This window comes from Oncorhynchus keta, chromosome 10 (assembly GCF_023373465.1).
Source record: "Oncorhynchus keta strain PuntledgeMale-10-30-2019 chromosome 10, Oket_V2, whole genome shotgun sequence".
In the NCBI taxonomy this organism is placed as follows: domain Eukaryota; kingdom Metazoa; phylum Chordata; class Actinopteri; order Salmoniformes; family Salmonidae; genus Oncorhynchus; species Oncorhynchus keta.
In genome coordinates this window covers 32,164,992-32,191,406 of record NC_068430.1, presented here as the reverse complement: position 1 = coordinate 32,191,406, position 26,415 = coordinate 32,164,992, and the positions used below count along the sequence as shown (strand labels likewise).

The 26,415-nt window shown below is 44.1% G+C and overlaps 1 protein-coding gene across 1 annotated transcript in view; it reads left to right on the top strand.

Annotated features, from left to right (window-relative positions):
* Positions 1-4,383: 4,383 nt before the first annotated feature.
* The window catches only part of LOC118388507 (solute carrier family 41 member 1), a 44,712-nt gene continuing 22,680 nt past the window's right edge, over positions 4,384-26,415 (top strand). Inside the window, exons 1-3 of the mRNA XM_035777668.2 lie at positions 4,384-4,656; positions 5,806-7,012; positions 25,215-25,322. Coding sequence (XP_035633561.2) covers positions 6,542-7,012; positions 25,215-25,322 — 579 coding nt within the window. The 5' untranslated portion in view covers positions 4,384-4,656; positions 5,806-6,541. The remainder of the gene's footprint in view (positions 4,657-5,805; positions 7,013-25,214; positions 25,323-26,415) is intronic.

Sequence of the window (26,415 nt, the reverse complement as noted above, 5' to 3'; positions counted from 1 at the left end):
AGATTTATGTTAACTACATTCTAAAGATTGATTCCATACATAGTTTGACAAATTTCTACACTCTGTAACGGAACTTTTTGACATTTCATCTGCAACTAGTGAACGCTCTTCGTGGGTTTTGATTTGTTTACCAAACGCGATAACAAAAGTATCTATTTTGACATAAATGATGGACATTATCGAACAAATCAAACATTTATTGTGGAACTGGGATTCCTGGGAGTGCATTCTGATGAAGATCATCAAAGGTAAGTTAATATTTATAATGCTATTTCTGACTTCTGTTGACTCCAACATGGCGGATATATATATTTGTTCTCTGAGCGCCGTACTCAGATTATTGCATGGTTTGCTTTTTCCGTAAATCTTTTATGAAATCTAACACAGAGGTTGCATTAAGGAGAAGTGTATCTAAAGTCCATGCATAACACTTGTATTTTCATCAACATTTATAATGATTATTTCTGTAAATTGATGTGGCTCTCTGCAAAATCACTGGATGTTTTTGGAACTGCTGAACAAAACACGCCAATGTATACTGAGATTTTTTTATATAAATATGAACTTTATCAAACAAAACATACATGTATTATGTAACATGAAGTCCTATGAGTGTCATCTGATGAAGATCATCACAGGTTAGTGATTAATTTAATCTCTATTTGTATTTTTATGACTCCTCTCTTTGGCTGGAAAAATGCCTGTGTTTTTCTGTGGCTTGGCTCTGACCTAACATAATCGTTTGTTTAACAACATGATTACCTTTAAAATGGTATAAGATACTTGTATGTTTGAGGAATTTTAATTATGAGATTTCTGTTGTTTTGAATTTTGCGCCCTGCACTTTCACTGGCTGTTGTCATATCGATCCCGTTGATGAGATTTCAGCCCTGGGAAGTTTTATTAAAGGCACAGTCAATTTAGTGTATGTAAAGTTCTGACCCATTGGAATTGTGATACAGTGAATTATAAGTGAAATAATCTGTCTGTAAACAATTGTTGAAAAAATGACTTGTCATTCCCAAAGTAGATGTCCTAACCAACTTGGCAAGTGATTGAAAATAAACTAGTTCTAATGACTCCAACCTAAATGTATGTAAACTTCCGACTTCTCCAACTGTATATTTTGATTTGTTCAAGTTTTTTGGTTACTATATGTGTTATTTCATAGTTTTGATGTCTTCACTATTATTCTACAATGTAGAAAATAGTGAAACATTAAGAAAAACCCTGGGTTTCAATGGCCGAGCAGCTGCACACAAGCCTAAGATTACCATGTGCAATGCCAAGTGTCAGCTGGGGTGGTGTAAAGCTCGCCGCCATTGGACTCTGGAGCAGTGGAAACGCATTCTCTGGAGTGATGAATCACGCTTCACCATCTGGCAGTCTGACAGATGGATCTGGGTTTGGTCTATGCCAGGAGAACGCTAGCTGCCCCAATGCATAGTGTCAACTGTAAAGTTTGGTGGAGGAGGAATAATGGTCTTGACCTGTTTTTCCTGGTTCGGGCCCCTTAATTCCAGTGAAGGGAAATGTTAATGCTACAGCATAAAATGACACTCTAGATGATTCTGTGCTTCCAACTTTGTGGCATTAGTTTGGGGAAGGCACTTTCCTGTTGCAGCATGACAATGCACCCGTGCACAAAGCGAGGACCAACTCCATATTATGCTATATACTTTTTGGGGGGGAAATTGATCTGAGGGCCTTCAAAAGGGGCCTTATCTAGACTTTATAAACGCATGAACACAACTCAGAGGAGTGGTGGTTAATCCTGTGCATGCACGTGCACACACACACTCCCCAAACAGGCTCTCCATGTGAGCTAAACACCTCATTAGCCTCATTAGCATTCCAGGAGATGGTTTGAGGTGGTGTTTGTACACTGAGGCATACAGGCTGCCAGGCAGCACCATTTCAGGAGATGGTTTGAGGTGGTGTGTGTACACTGAGGCATACAGGCTGCCAGGCAGCACCATTCCAGGAGATGGTTTGGGGTGGTGTGTGTACACTGAGGCATACAGGCTGCCGGGCAGCACCAGCAGCACCAGAGGCCTGAGATGTGGTGATAAACAGTAAGCCGTCCTCCATCATTCCTGCTGCTGTTAAGCCCCCTGATCCCTGTGGTGCTACTAGTTTGGGGAACTCATTAGCTGGGCTCCCCTAGGGAGGGCGAGAAGGAGGGAAGAAGGGGGAAAGGTGGGAAGGGGAGGCAGGTACAGTATGTCTGCCTCTATGCCCACTCTATTTCCTTCTCTCTCTCTCTCTCTCTCTCTCTCTCTCTCTCTCTCTCTCTCTCTCTCTCTCTCTCTCTCTCTCTCTCTCTCTCTCTCTCTCTCTCTCCTATCTCTCTCTCTGTCTCTTTCTCTCCCTCTTTTCCCCTCCTCAACTTGTTTATACAGCACTCAAACCCTCCCATGGGATTACACACTGTCTACTACACATATTAATTACTTAAAACTCATACAATGTGATTTTCTGGATTTTTGTTTTAGATTCCGTCTCTCACAGTGAAGTGTATCTATGATAAAAATTACAGACCTCTACATGCTTTGTAAGTAGGAAAACCTGCAAAATCATCAGTGTATCAAATACTTGTTCTCCCCACTGTACAATACTGCAAACATGAAGGCTGCTTGGTCTAAAGTGGAGGAGTCATACCCTCACATCACACCCATTGGCTGTGCTGCTCATGCATTGAATCTGCTCCTCAAGGACATCATGACACTGAAGTGCTTTGGGATGGAGATGCAAAATATGGCAGTCGTGCCATCTTATCTAATCAGCAACCTGGTGGAAGGGAATTTGTAGATCTGAGGCTCTTTCCCCTGTTGCCTTCATCATCCTCCAAATCCCACCAACATCAGCCACCTCAGAGCACAACTGGTCCTTGTTTGGGAACACACACACCAAAGCACGCAACAGGCTGAACAATACAAGGGTTGAAAATTTGGTGACTATCCAGGCAAATTTGATGCTTTTTGAGCCTGATAACTAGACATCCTCATCATGGATGGAAAGTGACAGTGAAGATGAGGTCTCAGAGTCAGATGATCAAGAGGTGGACATTGAGGAGGTCCAGGGAGAAGACATGGAATCCTGAGAGAAAGTCAACCAAAGCTTTAGTTTCTAGACTATAATTTTATAGATGTATGTTGAAAACGTTTTTGGGAGATGCAATGGATCATTGGGGATCATTCGATATTCCCTTTCTTTTGATGTTTAGTGAAATCACCCCGTGTGAAGAGTCAACTCATTTAATTAGTTCAATCTTTAACTAAATTGTTTTATTTATTTATATTGGAAGGAAATCATTTGCAATTATGTCTACTTATAAGGTAAAATGTTTATGTTTCTGTCTCCATATGACATGGTAAATATATACAACGCAAAAAACATCTACATTTAAATGATATTCATATTCATTTGCATATATTTTCATTAATTCTCATATATTCCCGTTAATTCCCATCTATTCCCGTTAATTCCCACGGAAAGTTGCCACCTCTGAATATTCCCCAAAATGTGCAACCTTAACTGTAGCTAACACTTTATGTATTTCTTGTTACATCTCCAACCTGGTACAACCCCAACCAGTCAGTTAGCAAACAACAGGAAACAGCATTTGGCCCCTGCCTGCCATTGTGAAAACCCTGAGTGTAATCCAGCACTAACACCTATAGTGGCTTTAGCGTTGGTTTTTTGTGTTGTATATATTTACCATGTCATATGGAGACAGAAACATAAACATTTTGGGTAAATGTCATCTTGAGTGAAACAGATGACCCAAGATCAATACCTAGTCAGTCCACTTGACATTGGTGAAAACAGGTCACATTGGTGCCTTGACCTGAGTCACATAGTTGATATCTAGCCTATCAGTTGCTGAGGTCAAATTATAGTTGATGTAATTCTGTGAATGCCTAAGTTTTAGCTCACTTTCAAGGTGTTGGAAAGTACAGATGACCTGGGCTCAATACCATTTCCCCTGTGCTATTGTCTATGATCTCTACTAGTGTACTATAAGGATATTAGAATATCATCCTAATCCTGTATTGTTTATGTGTACTTCTGAATGAGCATGGTGATGACCAATCCAGTTATATAATTAAGGATGTGTTGGTGGAAGGGTTATCTGAAAGTCCACTTCAGATGCAATGAAGTATCCAGTCTATAACCATCCCAACTCTTCGCTCCATGGGTGTTATTGGCAGGGATAGATCAAATCACTTCCGTGCTTATCGGACAGAGACCGTTCATGGAGAAAATATAAACATTAATTTATAAACAGGGAGAAGCAGGAGGGGGCTCTCACGCACACGTGCTCACGTCATCTCTGGTGGACCCGCCTTGTGATTTCCTATTCCAGGATGTGGTTTATACAGTAGATGCGCATGTAGCGGCTCGCATGGTTCTTCTGAATGGAACAATGTGACGGTCGGAAAGTGACAGCCTTAACCACTCGGGGTTAACGATTAAACCTGGTACGGGCCGTTACCGTACATAAGGCATGCACACCTGCGCCCACACAGGCTGCAGCACACATTATAACCGAGTGTAGGATATGAGACAACCGTTGTGTGGCGTTCAGCAGTGCCCTCTGTTCTGCTTCTGTTTTGAGTTCTCTCGTCTCCTCTGTGGATCTACGCGGTTTAGGTAAAGAACTGTCTGTTATACCTGATGTGCTGGTACCGATCCAGACCGATTGGATGCTGACCATAGACTATTTTCATGTTTTATTACTCACTGCACCCCCCCTCTCTCTCCCCTCTCTCTCTCTCTCTCTCTCTGTGTGTGTGTGTGAATAAATGTTTATTATCGGTAAGGGAATATTTTTTGTTGTTGTCATGGCCACTTCAGAGAATATTTCCTGCCTCATGTTAGCGTTATGTTATGGCTAGTTTATCTGTCAAGCCAGTTGCTTCACTTTGAAAGAAAAAATCCACATGATCTGTCATGTAATACAGCGATCGTGTTGGAATTATTACTAAAACAGGAGGATTCCCCCTATTCAGCTACGACCAAGCTTGTACTAATTTACGCCTTTGCCATGTTGGGCTGCGGAGTATTGGTCTTGACTACTAAACAGAGCAAAGGATTGTTCCCGGACCAGGGGGGAAACCAAATGCGCACTGACGTTTCAGCGTATCCTCTACGGATGTCATAACATGCTGGGAGAGAATCAACGTTAGAGGATGTACACCTTGATTGAAGGCAGATTATTTATAGCCGGTCAGAGGAAATGACATGTTTGGCGCTATATCCTGTATATATATACCCATTTGTAAACGTTCCAATAGGCAAACCCCTCTTCACAACGCCAAACAAGAGTGTAAAGCGTGGAGAGGTGTTGGCACAAAACACCGCTTTTAACGGTTAGCCGAACCTTAGTAAACTCATCTTGAAGTAGACAGCTGAAAGTAAATGCTGATTTAGGTGGGCTAGAGCCTACGTTTTTAAGGGTTCTGTTCATCCATAGAACATGATCATGTCAATAAATGATGCCGCTGTGGAATTAGGTAACAATGTAGGCCTATTGATATGGATATCACCCGTTTGAGGATAACATGGGCAAACAGCTTAAAATTGTATTTTTAAATATCTCACCAGTGCCCACCAAATAAATTCAGTATTGCCATGTCCATTCCATTGGAAATGTGCGCGCAATAATGCTATTTAAAGGCAAATGGCTACAAAAGCCAATAAAACTAGTTTGAATAAATTTTATAAAGCTAATATTTCATGTGAAAGAGACAGAACATGTAGCCTATGCATAAACGTTATTCATAATCTCTTCTCTTTCAGGAGAACCGTGGCCAGAGCGCTGGAGGATAAATACTTTTCCGCAGTTCAGTAACCCAATCCGTGCTGCAGATCTTTAAATACTCTTCATAAAATAACCACGTGGTGTAAGGTAAGACCTTCCCAGCCCCGGACACCGACTGGCGCGAGCTAGTCTGAGAGAACTGTCAGAGTGCGTGCAGGACTGGACTGCGCTCTTGGATGACTTTCTGAAAATAACAACTGGACCTAGGCTACTTCATTTACCTTTTAAGACCAACTTTTCAATACCCTTTGGCTACCAGACGTTATTGACCAGATTATGCTATCAGATAACATTGACCAGATAACAATTTGTTTGTTTCTTTGTTTTTGATATCTTTTTGGAAAATATATGTTTCATTCTTCTATCCATCTGCCTACCTTGAGCACGCAGTGAATGGAGAACATACTCGAGCTTCTCCCGAAGCACCGGCAAGAGGGTACGCACGCCTGGGGGAGAACGGCGACTCACACCTGCCTTTGCAGACGCAAGAGTAGCCTAGTTGCGACCTTGAATCGTTTTTTTATTACCACATAATTTCGCGTTCGTGACCACACCTGAGTGCCACTCACCAGCATTTTTTAATGGGATAAATTATGTTGTGAGATCAGGTTATTAAAAACCGATCAAGGCAAATCTAAACTCAGTTAAACGTCCCACACCTTTTGGCCATAGTCTATATTTCTCATTCAGTCTACTGTCCCCAAAAGCTTCCGCATGGTACTTTGGTCGAAAGATCAAGACAAACCGTTGGACACTGACATGTCATTGGGGGCGATAGAGATGAAGAAGGAAGTGGTGCCACCAGCATACCTCCACTCCAACGGCTCCGTTCACCCAGCCATCCTCACCGAGGACCCGGAGGAGATGAGACCTGAGGAGAGGGGCGAGTACGAGCTCACGGAGGTGACATCCGTCGCGGACAGGTCTGGTGAACCAGGAGATGAGGACCGGGAGATAGTGGTGATAGACTGTAGGGCGAATGCCAAGGGCCAGCGCGAGGAGGACGCTCTCCTGGAGAACGCCAGCCAGAGCAACGAGAGTGACGACATAAGCACTGACCAGAGCCCAGAGCCACCGGCGCCATTGAAGGAGACCTCCTTCTCCATTGGTCTCCAGGTGGTCTTACCGTTCCTGCTGGCCGGGTTCGGGACAGTGGCGGCGGGTATGGTGCTGGACATCGTTCAGGTGAGGAGAGACTATTTTGATGTTTATTGCTAATCGGGATGCTTGGGACAACCTAATTCCGACGTCACCCCATTGAAGAAGACATTTTAAAGGGTTAAGGTAATGGTTAGGGTTTAGGGGAGGGTTGTCCCTAGGATTCTGATTAGTGTCTACCCTGTTTTAGATTCACACCAATTTATTTCTGATGTGACAGGTCACATGGTCAGATAAAAACTCCTACTGATTCAATCTGCAGTATGGACTAAGAAACAGAATGTTGAGACATAGTTCTTTTCCACCTGTAGGCTATAGACAACACTATTCCCTGTGTCAGGAACTGTACTGTGATGTGCTTATGCTACCTCATCCACAATCTAGTAGTCACTACAGTCCCAGTCCTATTAAGACAATAAGGGCCCAGTGTTCAGCCTATTGCTGCAGTCGTGTTGTTAGTCATGCTTGTCACTGACACAAAGGGAGGGAGGAAGTGGAATAGACACTGTTGCCTGTCTGATTGATTTAGTCACATATATTCTTATATTAGTATGCATAACTAATCCTAAACTAAATAGCATTGCAATGTTTGGCCTAAGCTGCTGTCATTGTGTGATGATGATGAGCGATGACTACTAAGGGGCTGGTCTTGGGCATGTTTCAATGAACTGCTTGGTTCGAGTCAGATTGGCCCAGCGCCCGTCAATCCCTTTCCTGCCAGCCAATGTGACAGCTCAGCTCTGATGATGGACAGAATGGGAGGTTATCGGAGACCATGGGAGTATCTACGTAACATATGACCCCTTCACCCCCCCCCCCCCACCTGGCACATGTTGGAACACAGTCTGTTCTTGGAAGGGGGAGGGGAGGTTGAGGAGGTAGAGAGGACAGCTGGGCCGTTTAATAAAGACTTGTCTGATGATTTATCTGACATATCTGTGAATACTGCTGAGACAGAGACTCAAACACATAGGTTTATCCTCATGGTTCTGATAAAAAATAATATAGCAGAACAGAATAGAATAACACATAGTGTGGAACAGAGGATAGTATGTGCATGCAGCTGTAAATATAGTGGGTATTTCAGCCACTGTAGCTGACTGTAACCCGAAGGAGACCAACAACAGAACCGCTGGGTTCTGAGAGCCACAGGGAAAACAATTCAACTAACTTATAATTACTCTCCTTCCAACTTTCCTGTTGACTAGCCTGGTGTAAACTGGGTGTGGGTGTTGTTGTTGGTATGTGTGTGTATGTGTGAACACATGGTGTGGGTATTATTGTTGGTATGTGTGTGTATGTGTGAACACATGGTGTGGGTGTTATTGTTGGTACATGTGTGTGTATGTGTGAACACATGGTGTGGGTATTATTGTTGGTACATGTGTGTGTATGTGTGAACACATGGTGTGGGTATTATTGTTGGTACATGTGTGTGTGAACACTTGCGTACAAGTGTGTACAGTGTAAAAATACGGTCCTGGGCGCCTGGCAGGTCATATATTTCTTTAAGGTCAGCCTCTGCTACAGATAAAGCTGGAGGTGCCTGGTTGCTGGGAGACCAAGCGCTGGCTCCGACTACCCATTTTGATGCCAACATGGTGTACCCCAGGAACTCTGGACAGAGAGAGAGAGAGAGAGAGAGAGAGAGAGAGAGAGAGAGGGAAGGCGGAGGGGGGGAAGGAGAGGAGAGGGGTAAGTAGGGAGTGTAATGAACAGAGAGAGAGAGAGAGAGAGAGAGAGAGAGAGAGAGAGGGGGGCAGAGAGGGGGAAGGAGGGAGGGAGAAGGAGAGGAGAGGGGTAAGTAGGGAGTGGAATGAACACAGAGCGAGAGAGAGAGAGGGAGAAGGCGGAGAGGGGGGAGAAGGAGAGGAGAGGGGTAAGTAGGAAGTGGAATGAACACAGAGAGAGAGAGAGAGAGAGAGAGGGAAGGAGGGAGGGAGAAGGAGACGGGTAGTAGAGAGTGGAATGAACACACAGAGAGAGAGAGAGAGAGAGAGGGGGGGAGGAGGGGGAGAAGGAGAGGAGAGGAGAGGGGTAAGTAGGGAGTGGAATGAACACAGAGAGAGAGAGAGAGGGAAGGCAGAGAGGGGGAAGGAGGGAGGGAGAAGGAGAGGTGAGGGGTAAGTAGGGAGTGGAATGAACACACAGAGAGAGAGAGAGAGAGAGAGGGAAGGCGGAGAGGGGGAAGGAGGGAGGGAGAAGGAGAGGAGAGGGGTAAGTAGGGAGTGGAATGAACAGAGAGAGAGAGAGAGAGAGAGATAGAGATAGAGAGAGAGAGAGAGGGTGAAGAGAAAGAAAGTGCCTACCTGTGAGGTGGGAGTGGTTCTAGTGTTATAACTGTTGTTATAAGGACAGATTACTGCCTTACTGTGGTTTAAAGCCTGCACTCTCATGCCGTTAACCATGTGCTCAGGAATTGTTCACTTCAGAATTTCTCTCTCTCCTTGTCTGTCTACCTCTCTCATTTTCTAATTCGTTCATATCATGCTGATTCATCTAAGCAATTGTTGATCTCAGAGTCAATAACAACAGCTGTGATGATAAAGATAAGAGAAAGTTATATCATTCCCTATGTGAAGAGACATAATAATGACAATGTTGTCAGTATAGTGAATGGTTCTAGAAGTTTGTCTAGTAGATTCTATCACATTCTAATTCCCCTCCCTTGACACTGCTAACTGCTAACTCAGCTAATCCCCTTCTGCCCTTGCAGGAGGCATCTCTCTCTCTCTCTCTCTCTCTCTCTCTCTCTCTCTCTCTCTCTCTCTCATATTAATTAATTAAGCAAGCTGGCTCTGACTCAGATGTATGGTAGATGCAAAATATCTCATCTCCTCAGTGTGTGTGTATGTTGCCCCTTGTCTCAGCTTCTGGAAAGGTAATTGTTGCCCAGGGTGATGCATGTTCATGTTCTCAACAGTGTTCTCTACAATGTCTGTGTAAAATGTGACCCACCTCTTTAACTTCACTTAGTTTCCCCCTTTACACACAAACACACAAACATATGCACACACACCCTCTAGCCCAAATCCGCCAGAGTTGCCCAGGATAGACAACACAGGACAGTATGGAAAAGGAAGGGACTGATTTATAAATACACTAGATGATTGGTAATGGGCGCTGTGTTGAAGTCGAAAATGACTCCATCTTGGCACTCCCCCACCATGGCAAAAAAATATTTTAGAAGCTATATAAATATATTTATTAATATCTACATTAGTTTTTGCCACATTTACAGTGGGAAGAAAAAGTATGTGAACCCTTTAGAATTACCTGGTTTTCTGCATAAATTTGTCATCAAATTTAATCTGATCTTCATCTAAGTCACAACAATAGACACACATTCTGCATAAACTAATAACGCACAAACAATTATAATTGTTCATGTCTTTATTGAACACACTGTGTAAACATTCACAGTGCAGGTTGGAAAAAGTATTTGAACCATTGGATTTAATAACAGGTTCACCCTCCTTTGGCAGCAATAACCTCAAATAAATGTTTTCTGTAGTTGCGGATCTTGTGAATAGCAAACTCAAATGTTGTGAGTGTTTTTTGGGGGGCAGGGCAGCTCTAACCAAAATCTCCAATCACATCTCATTGATTCGACTCCAGGTTAGTTGACTCCTGACTCCAATTAGATTTTGGAGAAGTCATTATCCTAGGGGTTCACATAATTTTTCCAACCTACTCTTTTTCCAACCTGAATGTTTAAATTATGTATTCAATATAGACAAGAAAAATACAATAATTTGTGTTATTAGTTTAAGCACACTGTGTTTGTCTATTGCTGTGACTTAGATGAAGATCAGAACAAATTTTATGTCCAATTTATGCAGTAATCCAGGAAATTCCAAATGGTTCACATACTTTCTCTTGCCATTGTATTTTATTACGGACACCTTAATGCATACATTTCAATTATATTATGTGTGCTAAACATTAAAAAAGAACATTAAAAAACATAAAACATGAAAAAAAACATTACAAATATAAAATCATTTTCCTTCAAGTATAATTTTGAGAGATTAGGAATGTTACTGTCCCCACTACAACAACAACAATACTTAAATACTTGAATAATTTAATTTAAATACTATAGAAATCCATGAATTACTATGGAGGACAGTTCCTACTGGGGAGTGCCAATATGGTCTACTCGTGGCTTTAAAGCCTTTCAATGGCCAACATTTTGCATCAACAAACCATGGTTTGGTTCAGTACTGTCTTTCAACCCCATACCTCAAGACACAGTGTCCCAAGACTGTCTGTCAATGCCAATCCATGAGCAGTGGGCTTGCTGAAATGGCCCTAGCTGAAATGGTCCTCTGAAATGGACACTTACTGTCAGTGGTAAAAATATTTGGAAATACTTCTTAAGTACTGTAGTTTTTTGGGCTATTTGTACTTTATTTATTCATATTTTTGACCGGTTTTACTTTTACTCCACTACATTCCTAAATACAATATCTACTTTTTACTCCCATACATTTTGCCTGACACTCAAAAGTACTCGTTACATTTGACACAATTTAGAACGTTTTCCACCACTGGTTACTGTAGGTCATTGAGAGGACAGGTCACAGATTTGTTCTTCGTTGGATGTGATTTTTGTGTTTACATTCCTAGGTATGTCAAAGGTCAAGACTGGTGCAATGGTTGTTTTCATGTTTGTCTGGAAGGAGGGTGATGCTTCCAGTAGAAAGGGAGAACACCCCAGATAGTGTTAGACACAGTTTATTGACATTCACAGATTAAATAGTGTAAATATGTGTGGTAACTTGTTTGTCTGCTGGTTTGTGGAATTTATCCTAGCTATCTGTCTCTCATCCGTCTTTCTGTCTGCCTTACACTGTGGCATCGGAAGACGTGCAGATGACCAATATAAAACAGCAAGGCGAGACGTGGGTTCAGCCTCAGTGCCTCAAAAACAGACAAACAATCTAAAAATATAGGAAACCGTAAACAGGAAAACACAATCAACACAAAGGCCTCACAACAGCCAAGCCCTTTCTGCCCAAGGGAGGCCATTTTCAGTCAACCACATCCACAGGAGCCAGTGGGAAACCAGAGTGTGGGCTTGGTCGCCTGTGGGAAACCAGAGTGTGGGCTTGGTCGCCTGTGGGAAACCAGAGTGTGGGCTTGGTCGCCTGTGGGAAACCAGAGTGTGGGCTTGGTCGCCTGTGGGAAACCAGAGTGTGGGCTTGGTCGCCTGTGGGAAACCAGAGTGTGGGCTTGGTCGCCTGTGGGAAACCAGAGTGTGGGCTTGGTCGCCTGTGGGAAACCAGAGTGTGGGCTTGGTCGCCTGTGGGAAACCAGAGTGTGGGCTTGGTCGCCTGTGGGAAACCAGAGTGTGGGCTTGGTCACCGCCTCATAATCTGGTAAATCCAGCTGTCTCTCTCATTTTAATCTGGAATGTTATCCACAGAAGATAATAAAGATATAATCTCTATGTTGCTAAAAATCATTTAATTGATCTGCTAAGCTCTTGTCACACACACTATCATGAATGACAAAATGGATGTCTCTCATCACCTCCCTCCCTTCACGTGCTTTCCTTATTTCTACTAAATATTTGCTTTAAACTTACATTTTCTACCAGATCAGAGATCATTGAGGAATGGGCACAAGGAAAGGAAGCTTGTTTAGTTTATTGAGACCAAGCCAGGTTAGATACATACAGGGGGGTCTGACATTATTGACACCCTTTTTAAAGATTAGCAAACATTACTGTATAAAATAAATAATTCAAACACTGAGCTATATCGTGTGTTCAAAAATATTGGTAAATTATGTTATTTTATATTAATACAGTTGCTCAGAGAAAGATATCTTATTTAACAAGAAATACTCATTTTTAAAGCTAGGGGTCAAAATGATAGATTGTAGATTGTTTGTCTGTTTTTGAGGCACTGAGGCTGAACCCACGTCTCGCCTTGCTGTTTTATATTGGTCATCTGCACATCATCCGATGCCACAATGTAAGGCAGACAGAAAGACGGATGAGAGACATATTCCTTAATTAATTGTTTTTTCTGTTTTTTTTCTGAAAATTGCATTGTTGGTTAAGGGCTTATAAGTAAGCATTTCACTGTAAGATCTACCTGTTGTATTTGGCGCATGTGACAAATAAAATTTGATTTCAGGCCTGATATTCTCCTGTAGAATTCTCTGATACAGAGCAGAATTCATGGTTCCTACTATTAAGGAAAGTCGTTGTTACGGTGTTCTTCCGTCGAAGGAGAAGCGGACCAAAATGCAGCGTGGTGGTTACTCATGTTCTTTAATGAAAAAATGAACTATACATGAAATAACTTAAATATACAAAACAACAAACGGAACGAGAACCTATACAGCCTATTTTTTTATTTTTATATAAAATGTACCTTCAATACCATTCATTCTTTACAACTCATAATTTACATACATACTCAAATAATGGTATTTTAATTAAACTAATTAAACTAAACATAAACCCCAAACAAAAACCTCAGGGGAGCATCTTCCCTCCCCGTCACCCTAAAAAATACCTTTCCCTATCTCCCCGTCCCTAATCTATCCTCTTACAAATCTAAATGACACCCAGCCCTAAACCCCCCTTCCACCTCTCCCGAGGAGCATGCTGCCCACACTTCCTCTCCTCCCTCTTCATCCTCCCCCTCAAATCTCCTTCCACCCTCCTCACTATCCCTTCCACCCCCCAATCTCTCCCTGTCTTCACCATGTTCTGCCTTTCTTCCCACAGCCCCCGTTTAAAGAGACTCATGAGAAGCCAGAGCAGAAACCTGTCCCTATCCGTCCCTCTCGCTCTCCCTACACCCCTCTCTAACCTGGCCCACGTCAATACAAAATCCCCTTTACCAAACCTAACAACACCCGTGCCCTAGCCCATACTACTCCGGCAAAGGCACAGTCCCAAAAGACATGGCGCACAGTCTCCTCCCTGCCACAAGAGGATCTTGGACAGGTGGGGGATTGCACCAAACTATACCGGTACAAGATGGAACGTACCGGCAAACACTTATGAAGGCTCAACCAATTCAGGTCCTTGAGCCTGTTGTCCAGACCCCGCGCCTGCACTCCCTCCCAGACCACTTCCGAGATGCCCACTACAGGCGCCGGACTCCCTGCCTTTCTGACCTCCTCGTACAGGTGCCTATGATCTAAACCTACTCGGGCAACTTCAACCTCAGGGTGCGCACACAGCCACTTGGCCGCATGACCAAAGTGCCACGGCAGCTGTTCCGCCCGAGGACCCGTATTAGACCACACCATTATGCTTCTCGCCTGATACGAGAAAAACACCCGCAGGAGGTAACCGGACGGGTGTATCACTGGCTGAGCAAGCTCCGTTAACAAGAAAGAAACAAAAATTGTGTCCAGCTTGAGGGGGAAATGTGGTACCCCCCTACCTCCTTCCCCGATGGGACAGATCATGCGTGCCCTGGCGACCCACTCGCACCTGCCACTCCACATAAACTGAAACACAAGCCTCACTAGAGGCCTCCTCAGACAAGCCGGCAATGGGTAGATGTACGCCAAATACAAAAGAGACGGCAACACATCCACCTTTAGGACCAGGACTTTGCCCATAAAAGACAAATACTTAGCTTTCCACATTGCTAGCTTCCTCTGTACCACTGCGATACGCATGTTCCAGTTTAGCGTCGCTGAGCCGGAGGTCTCAAAATGGACCCCGAGAATCCTCAGGGACCCCTCACAGAGAGATAACCCCCCAGGCACATCCGTTCTACCGCGCCATCTTCCGAAAAACTTGACGGAAGACTTTGCATGGTTCGGAACTGCTCCAGACGCTCGGGTGAAATCCCCAAAGATGGCAAGGGACCTTGTCAGGCACGAGTCCTTGCACAACAGCAAGGAAGTGTCGTCGGCATACTGCGTCATCTTAACACGCAGCCCACCACTTCCAGGGATCAGCAAACCTTCCACCCCTGTGTCTGCCCTAATGGCAGCCCCCAGAGGCTCCATGTACAGAACGAAGAGGAGAGCCGAGAGTGGGCACCCCTGCCTGACCCCAGACGAGAGGTCAAAAACGTCACCCAAGTGACTATTTACACTAACTCGGCACCCCGCTCCGACATATAATGTACGAATCCATCCTGTAAACTTCTCCCCAAATCCTAATCGACCTAACACTCTGAATAAAAATAATCTATTCACGCGATCGAAGGCTTTCGCCTGATCTAGCGCTGCTACCATAAAAGGCAGTCCTCTATCTTCAACCCAAGCGATGGAGTCCCTGATTAACTGTAGGTTCCATCTAATAGAGCGGCCCTCTACCCCGCACGTCTGATCCTCATGAACGACGTAGGGAAGGGCTGTGCGCAACCGGTCTGCTAAAACCTTTGCAAGTAGCTTGTAATCTACACACAGCATGGTCAACGGCCGCCAGTTGCCAAGGTCTGTTACTTCCCCCTTTTTATATAAAAGTGACAGCACACCAACAGCCATTGATCCCCCGGGACCCCGTCTCAAGGATGGCCTTCAAGACTTCGAGGACCACTGGTCCAAGTATACCCCAAAACTTGAGATAAAACTCAGCCGGCAGCCCATCCATCCCAGGCACCTTCCCTTTTCCCATCCTCCTAAGAGCGCTCTCAACCTCTTCTAGTGAGATCTGGGCCTCCATCACTTCTCTAATGTCCTCCGGCAACCGCCTGGACAAGTGTTCTAAAGACACATTTCCCTGCTCTACATCTATTTCCCTTTCCTTAAATAAACCTTGGAAATGATCAGTTTTCACCCTGACCATATCCTCTGGTTCTCTAACTATACTACCATTTTCTTCCCTAACACCATGCATTACCTTCCTACTCTGTCTTGCCCTAACCAACTTAAAGAACATAGCAGAACAAGTCTCATTATGTTCTAGAAAGCCACTATGCGCACGCTCCAGGAAAGCCCGAGCCTTCCGCTCCTGCAACTCCCTGAGCTGCGCCTTTAGGGTTGCGGATCTCTCCCAGTCAAACGACCCGTCGAGGTTGCCTGCCTCGTATTCAAGTTCAATTAACCTTTGGATACGATCCACCTCCCTCCTCTCCTCCCTTTTTTCCCTCTTGCAATACCCTATTATAAAAGCCCTAATCCTCACCTTAACTAATTCCCACCACTCTAACACCCCCTCGCACATGGACTGGAGGCCCTCAAGCCTCCAAAAGAAACCATAAAACCCGTCACCAAAAGCCTGCTCCTCCAGCACATCCCGATCTAGCTTCCAGTACCCCCTACCAAAGAGGCAGACTGGCGACCCCACCTGCAGGAGCACCCCGTCGTGATCCGAAAAGAAAACAGGCAACAGCCGCCCAGACAACTTACCCAAAGACCTGGGTACAAAAATATAGTCGAGCCTCCGCTCAACTCCTCCTGTAAAAAAACAAAAATCAAACCCCACACCCTCCAAATAACTAAAAACCGCCCTCCTCTTAACAAAATCCCTTAAACCCCTTACATTTAAACTAACAAAAGTAAAATTAGACTCCATGAAAAAATAAAAACATGTAATACACTCAAATTCTAAACCCAGACAGAAAAAAAAAACAGGAGACTCACCCGATGCTCCCCTGCTCCATATCTACCGGTGAGAACACCATCCGTAATCCCGACATCCCCCCCTCTTCCTCCATCACACCATCCCAGGATGCAGGAATAGTGTTTGGCTCTACCCCCACAATCCTCCCCCTCCCCAGTGTTGCAGCTGGTTTGGAAAAAAATTGGGGAGGCTGAGTCCCCAAACAAAAAACTCCCCACCTCCTCCTGTACCCAGTCCGGAGTCTTGTTAGGTGTGTCCCCACCCAACAGAAGTTGAGGGCCTGGGGAAACCAGCAGCAACCCAGAGGTTTCTCCCACCCCCATCACTCTCTTGGCCATCCCCTCCCCTCACTGTCGGCCAATCGCACCCTCCTCTTCATTCTCTTCTTTGGTGATGGCGGCAGTGGAGAGATACACCCCCCCCCGCCAGCTCCTCCACCATACCCCTCATCTCTTCCACCAGGGCACTTTCCCCCAGTCCACTTGCTCTTCCACCGTCTCCTTCTCCACCACTCCTCCCTCGCTTTCTTCTCTCTCATGCTCCTCCACTCGGTTGCCTTCTTCCGCCGCTTTTCCTGGTTCTCCTACTCCCGTGCCTTCCGTTTCCTTCTCTCTTCCATCCGCCGCTTCTTGCTCCTCTTCCTTCCTTGTGGCCTTCCCCTCTGGACCTGTACTCTGGTCATGAGGCGTGCTTTCTTCCCCTCCTCTTCTTCCCCCATCTCCAGCTCCTGCTCCCCCCCCAGCCGCAGACGCATATGACCTCTGACGGGCCGGGCACCCCCGCCACAGGTGTGCTGACGAGCCACACCCATGGCACGTCTTAGGCTTGTCACAATCCCTCGCCTCGTGATCCTCAGATGCACAAAATCTGCATTTTCTTGTACTGCACGAGGCGAATATGTGACCGTAGGCCATACAGCGCCTGCAAAATGGGGGCTGACGTGCATAAAACAACGTCCCCCTGTCAGCCCCTAAGGAGAACATAGCAGGAGGATGGAGGTAGCCACCATGTCTCTTTGGGTCCTCTCTGAGGAGGGCCTGGAAGCCTCTCCTCCCATTCCAAAACCCAAGGGAGTCTTTGAGGTGCCTTGCTGAGGAGACGTTATCCATGTATCTCCCCAGAAAAGCCCTCACCTCTTCGTCCTTAACGTAAGGGTTGTAAATGTTGACAGTTACAACCCTAAAGTTATTCTTCGCCAGGCTTGTTATTTCGTAGTGGCACATCGGCCTCTCACCTCCCACTGCTCTTGCCCTTCTCAGGATATCATCGTGTTTTTCCTCTGTATATAGTGCCACGTCGTATGCTCCCTCCAACGAGTTGCCTTGGAAACAAAACACGTCCTTCACCGTCAGCTTTAGAATCCCCATCAATATTATCCTTCCAAAAGATTCCCGTCCTAAAGGCTCCAACTCCTTTTCCTTCCAAGCAAACCGAATCGTGTTGGCCAGCCCAATCCCAGGGACCGACACAGTAGAAAATGGGCACTGTGTGCTGTGTTGATGTATTTAGCACCATCTCCGCAAGGAGAATGGCGCTCGTTCTCTTCTCTTCCAAAACAAGTAAAAAAGAAAAACCAAAGTGACCGAGCCTATCTGGTGAAACTACACAGAGACAGGAACAATCACCCACGAAATACTCAAAGAATATGGCTGCCTAAATATGGTTCCCAATCAGAGACAACGATAATCACCTGACTCTGATTGAGAACCGCCTCAGGCAGCCATAGTCTATGCTAGACACCCCACAAAACCCCAAGACAAAAACGCACCACAAAAACCCATGTCACACCCTGGCCTGACCAAATAAATAAAGACAAACATACTATACTTCGATCAGGGCGTGACAGTCGTCCAGGTCCTGAGGCAGCAAAGCATCCCCAAATCATTATACTACCACCACTACACTTGAATGCTGGTATGAGGGTCTTAGTGTAGAATTCAGTGTTTGGTTCTCGCCAGGCATAATGGGACCCATGACCCCTAATCCCAATTGAGATGTTGTGGCAGGACTTGAAACGAGCAGTTAATGCTTGAAAAGCCACACGTGTTGTTGAGGTAAAGCAGTTCTGCATGGAAGAGTGGGCCAAAATCCCTCCACAGCGTCGTGAGAGACTGATCAACAACTACAGGAAGTGTTTGATTGCAGCTAAAGGTGGCACAACCAGTTATTGAGTGTAAGGGGGCAATTACTTTTTCACACAGGGGAATTGGGTGTTGCATAACTTTGTTAATTCAATAAATGAAATAAGTATCAATTTTGTTTATTTGGTAACTTAGGTTCATTTGATCTAATATTAGGTTTTAGTTGAAGATCTGATAACATTCAGTATCAAAAATATGCAAAAATAGATACAATCAGAAAGGGGGGAAGTACTTTTTCACAGCCCTCTATATGCACAGTGGTTTCATTTCAGCAACAGTGGGCAAACGGGGCTGCATTACCTAACTCTGCAACCTGACCCCTTGGACGGCATACCACAGCCTGTATGCCTCTGATACATCATGATACTGACTGTCCACAGAGTTCGCAGAACTGGGGCTGGTCATTGGGGAGTGAGGGGGTTGTTGGCTGGGCTCCACTGTTCCATTGGAGATAACAACATATATCACAGCTGGAGAAGAGAGTAGAGAGAGGAGGAGAGGGTGAAAGGTGGGTCAGGAAAGGAAAAGGGGGTTTATGGAAGAGAGGCAGAGAGAGAGAGAAGTGGGTTGGGGAAGATAGAGAGATTGGGGAAAAGATTGTGGGTAGATAGGAAGGGAACGAGAGAGTAAATTGGGTTAAAGGGTAGAAATGACATGGGGGGGGGGGTCTAGGGGCACTAGGGGAATCAGAGCTGGGGTGGCAGAGTGCCAGGAGGTAGGGTGGTGGGGTCCCTGCGGAGTCGGCTGCTTTAAAGAGCTCAGGCTGCTGACAGACAGAGAGCAGCAGTGTTAACCTCCCACTGGGCACAGACAGTTCAACATCTATTTTGGATTTACAAAATAGATGTTCAACTAACATGAATTCAATGTGAAATCAACCAGAAATGGCACCGTGTCATTTGATTTAGGTTAAAAGTTGGTTGAAAAACAGATGAAATTCCCTTAGGTTGATGACTTATTTATGACTTATTGAATTATTTTGTTAATAAATACGTGGAAACGACATTGATTCAACCAGTTTTTGCCCAGTAGGCAGGACAACATCATCTAGGTATTATTCCTCTCCTTTTTTCTCCTCTCCATTCTCTCTTCTCTTCTTTTCTCCTCTCCTCTTTTCTCCTCTCCATTCTCTCTTCTCTTCTTCTCTCCTCTCCTCTTTTCTCCTCTCCATTCTCTCTTCTCTTCTTCTCTCCTCTCCTCTTTTCTCCTCTCCATTCTCTCTTCTCTTCTTCTCTCCTCTCCTCTTTTCTCCTCTCCATTCTCTCTTCTCTTCTTCTCTCCTCTCCTCTTTTCTCCTCTCCTTTCTCTCTTCTCTTCTTCTCTCCTCTTCTTTTCTCCTCCATTCTCTCTTCTTCTCTCCTCTCCTCCTCTCCATTCTCTCTTCTTCTCTCCTCTCCTCTCCTTTCTCTCTTCTCTTCTCTTCTTCTCTCCTCTTTTCTTTTCTCCTCTCCATTCTCTCTTCTCTTCTTCTCTCCTCTCCTCTTTTCTCCTCTCCATTCTCTCTTCTCTCCTCTCCTCCTCTCCATTCCCTCTTCTCTTCTCTTCATCTCTCCTCTCCTCCTTTCCATTCTCTCTTCTCTCCTCCTCTCCTTTCTCTGACAGCCTCTCAGTATTGATTAAGCTGTGGGCTGGCTGGGCTGAGCTGTAAGTGCTGGGGGCCAGTGGGACTGGCTCTAAATATCAGCACTTTCTCTGTTGATGGATCAATGTTCAGCCCCAACCTTATACCCCAGGCTTATACCCCCGTCCCAGCCTTCTAGGCTAACTCAGCCCATCCCTAGCTATTTACCCCAAACTCATCCTCATACCCCAGCCCCACTCTGCTTCTCCTCCCATTGCACTGGGCTAATGGAGAAACACCAGAGATGTACTTCACCCCAGTCTTTTGAAAAAATATATATATATTTAACTAGGTAAGTCAGTTAAGAACAAATTCTTATTTACAATGACGGCCTACATCGGCCAAACCCAGACGACGCTGGGCCAATTGTGCGCTGCCCTATGGGACTCCCAATCACAGCCGGTTGTGATGCAGCCTGGATACAAACCAGGGTGTCTGCGCCACTCGGGAGCCCAAACTCATTAGTTCAGGGACTCATAGAGACCATCTCAAGGGCTGGAAAACAGCCAAAGTGGGGGCCAAAGTGGGCCAGTAATCAACTCCAGTACCACAGAGTCATCCACTGAATTTCTATTTGATTCTAGAACACCTTAGCTGTGTGAGCACATGCATTTGTGTGTATGATTTATTTATTTCCACAAGCCTAAATTACCTTTCAGATTGACACTGAACAAAAATATAATGCAACATGGGACAAGTGTTGGTCCCATGTTTCAGGGTGCTGAGGAGTATTTCTGCCCTTTTGTGGGGGGAAAACTCATTCTGATTGGTAGGGCCTGGCTCCCCAGTCGGTGGGCCTGGCTGCCAAGTGGGTGGGCCTATGCCCTCCAAGGCCCCCCCATAGCTGCACCACTGCCCAGTCATTTGAAATCCATAGTTTAGGGCCTCATTTATTTATTTCAATTGACTGAGTTCCTTATATGAACTGTAACTCACTAAAGTCTTTGAAATTGTTGCATGTTGTGTTTATATTTTTGTTCAGTATAGCTGCTCTTGCTCCTGGCTGACTTTGCCCCAAGTTGTTCACTGTGGAAAGGTAGGGTAATTGTGCTGAGGCAGTGAGGTAGCAGGCAGATGGAGGGTTACATTAAAACACTGTGGGTTGCAAGTACTGTACGAAAGGTGATAATAAAATGCCCTCTTGTCCACTGTTGTTCCACGGAGAGAGAGAGGCTGGTGGAGAGAGAGAGCAAGAGAGAGAGAAAGCGCGGGTGGAGGTTGAGAGAAGAGAGGGAGAGAGAAGTGGCAGAAAGAGGGTGGTGAATTGATGCAGTGTGAGGTCAAAATGACCTTGCTCCTCTCCAGAGTGAATAAGATCATATGATCCCAACACAGTCTCGACAAATAGAATATTACTAATATGAGACAGAGATCAGGTTTCACATTGAATCAATGTCAAACTCAATATCAGCAAGACATTGTCGACCTCAGCAAGTGCCCAGTGTGATACGCTGTTAGGTTTGTAATATAATGAGATATTGTAGCATGAAAACTCAGTGATAACTGCATCACGATAACTGTTTTATCACAATCTAAATCAGACTTTATACTAATTTGTAGGTCAGTAAAGGTTATTTTGTTGTGTAGGTGGCGTGTTGTATTGTGCAGTAGTGGTGCGTTGGTAAATTCACTGAGGAAGACAAGCCAGGAAAAAAGCCATATTGCAACCTGTTGTGATAACTGCATTGTTTGTGCAATGAACCTTTCTAGGACTGGGGAACCCCTCTCGCCAACAGCCAATGAAATTGCAGGGCGCCAAATACAAATCAACAGAAATCTCATAAATCAAATTTCTCAAACATACAAGTATTAGGCACCTTTTTAAAGATACAATTCTCGTTAATCCAGCCACAGTGTCTGATTTAAAAAATGCTTTACAGCGAAAGCTCCAAAAACGATTATGTTAAGTCACCACCAACTCACAGAAAAACACAGGCATTTTTCCAGCCAAAGAGAGGAGTCACAAAAAGCACAAATAGAGATAAAATTAATCACTAACCTTTGATGATCTTCATCAGATGACACTCATAGGACTTCATGTTACATGTATTGTGTATCTTTTGTTCGGTAAAGTTCATAATTATAACCAAAACTCTAATTTTACATTGGCATGTTATGTTCAGTAGTTCCAAAACATGCAGTGACTTTGCAGAGAGCCACATTAATTTACACAAATACTCATTATAAATGTTGATGAAAATACATGTGTTATACATGGAAATATACATAAACTTCTCCTTAATGCAACCGCTGTGTCAGATTTAAAAAAAACTTTACGGAAAAAGCATAATCTGAGTACGGCGCTCAGAGCCGAAAACAGCCAAAATATCCGCCATGTTGCGCAGACAACATTAGTCATAAATAGCATTATAAATATTCACTTACCTTTGATGATCTTCATCAGAATGCACTCCCAGGAATCCCAGTTCAACAATAAATTTTTGATTTGTTCGATAATGTCCATCATTTAAGTCCAAATAGCTTCTTTTGTTAGGGCAAATCCAAACGCGTGTTCAGGTCCAGTCGGACGAAAACTTCAAATAGTTCAATTACAGGTCGAAGAAACTTGTCAAACTAAGTATAGAATCAATCTTTAGGATGTTTTTAAATGTTCAATAATGTTCCAACTGGAGAATTCTATTGTCTGTAGAAAAGCAGTGGGAATGAGAGATACCTCTCATGTGAACACGCATGACTGAGAACGAGGCTGCTGCCAGACCCCTTAGTCAAACAGCTCTCATTCGCTCCCACTTCACAGTAGAAGCCTGAAACAACGTTCTAAAGACGGTTGACATCTAGTGGAAGCCTTAGGAAGTGCAAAATAACCCATACCCCACTATGAATTCGATAGGGGCTGAGTTCAAAAACTACAAACCTCAGATTTCCCACTTCCTGTTTGGATTTTTTCAGGTTTTTGCCTGCCATATGAGTTCTGATATACTCACAGACATCATTCAAACAGTTTTAGAAACTTCATATTGTTTTCTATCCAATACTAATAATATATTAGCATCTGGGACTGAGTAGGAGGCAGTTCATTCAAAAGTGAAAATGCTGCCTCCTATCCCAAAGAAGTTAACCCATTTGTTCATACGCCACTGTCATATACAGTACAATAAGGCAGAGACAACAAAAAGACAACAGTCACACAGTGGCGGAATAAATTCAACCACACATACATTTGTTCCATCACAAAACCGGAGAGCAACATCCGTCTGCTGAAGTTCACAATAGCAAGTATTCCACCTAACAAAGAGTGGTCAAGCAAGTTAATATTTCCGACAGTTTACTAAACAATTACTGATTTAGAACCACGTGGAGTTACAGCAAGTCAGCACAAAGACAACTGGTGCACTTCCTCTGTCATTCCAGAACCATTCCCACTGGGCAAAAACTGTTTGAATGTTTCCAATTCATTTAAATAACAAAACATCTATATGATTTACATTTACATTACATTTACATTTAAGTCATTTAGCAGACGCTCTTATCCAGAGCGACTTACAAATTGGTGCATTCACCTTATGACATCCAGTGGAACAGCCACTTTACAATAGTGCATCTAAATCTTTTAAGGGGGGGGGGGTGAGAAGGATTACTTTATCCTATCCTAGGTATTCCTTAAAGAGGTGGGGTTTCAGGTGTCTCCGGAAGGTGGTGATTGAGTCCGCTGTCCTGGCGTCGTGAGGGAGTTTGTTCCACCATTGGGGGGCCAGAGCAGCGAACAGTTTTGACTGGGCTGAGCGGGAACTGTACTTCCTCAGTGGTAGGGAGGCGAGCAGGCCAGAGGTGGATGAACGCAGTGCCCTTGTTTGGGTGTAGGGCCTGATCAGAGCCTGGAGGTACTGAGGTGCCGTTCCCCTCACAGCTCCGTAGGCAAGCACCATGGTCTTGTAGCGGATGCGAGCTTCAACTGGAAGCCAGTGGAGAGAGCGGAGGAGCGGGGTGACGTGAGAGAACTTGGGAAGGTTGAACACCAGACGGGCTGCGGCGTTCTGGATGAGTTGTAGGGGTTTAATGGCACAGGCAGGGAGCCCAGCCAACAGCGAGTTGCAGTAATCCAGACGGGAGATGACAAGTGCCTGGATTAGGAGCTGCGCCGCTTCCTGTGTGAGGCAGGGTCGTACTCTGCGGATGTTGTAGAGCATGAACCTACAGGAACGGGCCACCGCCTTATGATGACGTTGAATCAATGTGGAAAACTGATTGGATTTGCAAAAAGTCATCAACGTCAGGGAATTGCTTATTTTTATCACCCAACTTTTAAATCCAATTACATTTGTGCCCAGTGGGTTTCAACTTAAACGTAATCAAATCAACTAGGCTATATATACTTATCCTAATACAGTGAAAACAAACTTAAACACACCAAAGACAATTTAGTCCTATCAACTAGACTGGATGAACTCCAAAGCAATTGTCCTCTCTTTTATGTTGCCAAAATGGTCTATGACTGTCAAACAATAGTACACACTTGCCAGGCCCCTAACTTCCCTGATTTATCATGAACCCGTTAAGTTAGCTGCGCCAGGACCACCCACAGTTGAGCTCAGCTCAACACTGATTGGATAATTATTTTATATATTTTTTTATGAATGAAGGTCAAATGCTGGAATCAATTAATGAAATGCTACGGTGGCAACATGTCATACTATTTTTGTCGAGACAGCATCATATACTTGGTCTACACATACTGAGATAGCGGGGCGCTGTTTCCCTCGCTCGGATGATTTCTCCGGTGAGAATTGAAGGACAATTATGAAAAGACAGAGAGACGAAAAATAAGTTGTTATATAATAAAAATGGTTTTAATGATCACATTTTTGGGGAAGCCTGGCTTCCCTTGGAATCCATGAATACACACCTGGTATTGTGTTGTGTGTAGTTGTGTAATTGTGTGTTGTTGTGTTGCAGCACTGGACGGTGTTTACGGAGGTGACAGAGGTCTTCATCCTGGTCCCGGCGCTGCTGGGGTTAAAGGGCAACCTGGAGATGACATTGGCCTCCAGACTATCAACAGCAGTGAGTGTGTTTTGTTGTGGTCTCTACATTTGGCAACCATTGTGTTGCTATACTGTTTGGATTAATCAGGCGCAGCAGAGTGTAACACTAGAAACCATAACATTATCATAATGTTCTTGTCAGATTAATCAGGCGCAGCAGAGTGTAACACTAGAAACCATAACATTATCATAATGTTCTTGTCAGATTAATCAGGCGCAGCAGAGTGTAACACTAGAAACCATAACATTATCATAATGTTCTTGTCAGATTAATCAGGTGCAGCAGAGTGTAACACTAGAAACCATAACATTATCATAATGTTCTTGTCAGATTAATCAGGTGCAGCAGAGTGTAACACTAGAAACCATAACATTATCATAATGTTCTTGCCAGATTAATCAGGTGCAGCAGAGTGTAACACTAGAAACCATAACATTATCATAATGTTCTTGCCAGATTAATCAGGTGCAGCAGAGTGTAACACTAGAAACCATAACATTATCATAATGATCTTGTCAGATTAATCAGGTGCAGCAGAGTGTAACACTAGAAACCATAACATTATCATAATGTTCTTGCCAGATTAATCATGTGCAGCAGAGTGTAACACTAGAAACCATAACATTATCATAATGTTCTTGTCAGATTAATCAGGTGCAGCAGAGTGTAACACTAGAAACCATAACATTATCATAATGTTCTTGTCAGATTAATCAGGTGCAGCAGAGTGTAACACTAGAAACCATAACATTATCATAATGATCACTAATCAGGTGCAGAGTGTAACAGAAACCATAACATTATCAATGATTAATCAGGTGCAGCAGAGTTCTTGCCAGATTAATCAGGTGCAGCAGAGTGTAACACTAGAAACCATAACATTATCATAATGTTCTTGTCAGATTAATCAGGTGCAGCAGAGTGTAACACTAGAAACCATAACATTATCATAATGATCTTGTCAGATTAATCAGGTGCAGCAGAGTGTAACACTAGAAACCATAACATTATCATAATGATCTTGTCAGATTAATCAGGTGCAGCAGAGTGTAACACTAGAAACCATAACATTATCATAATGTTCTTGTCAGATTAATCAGGTGCAGCAGAG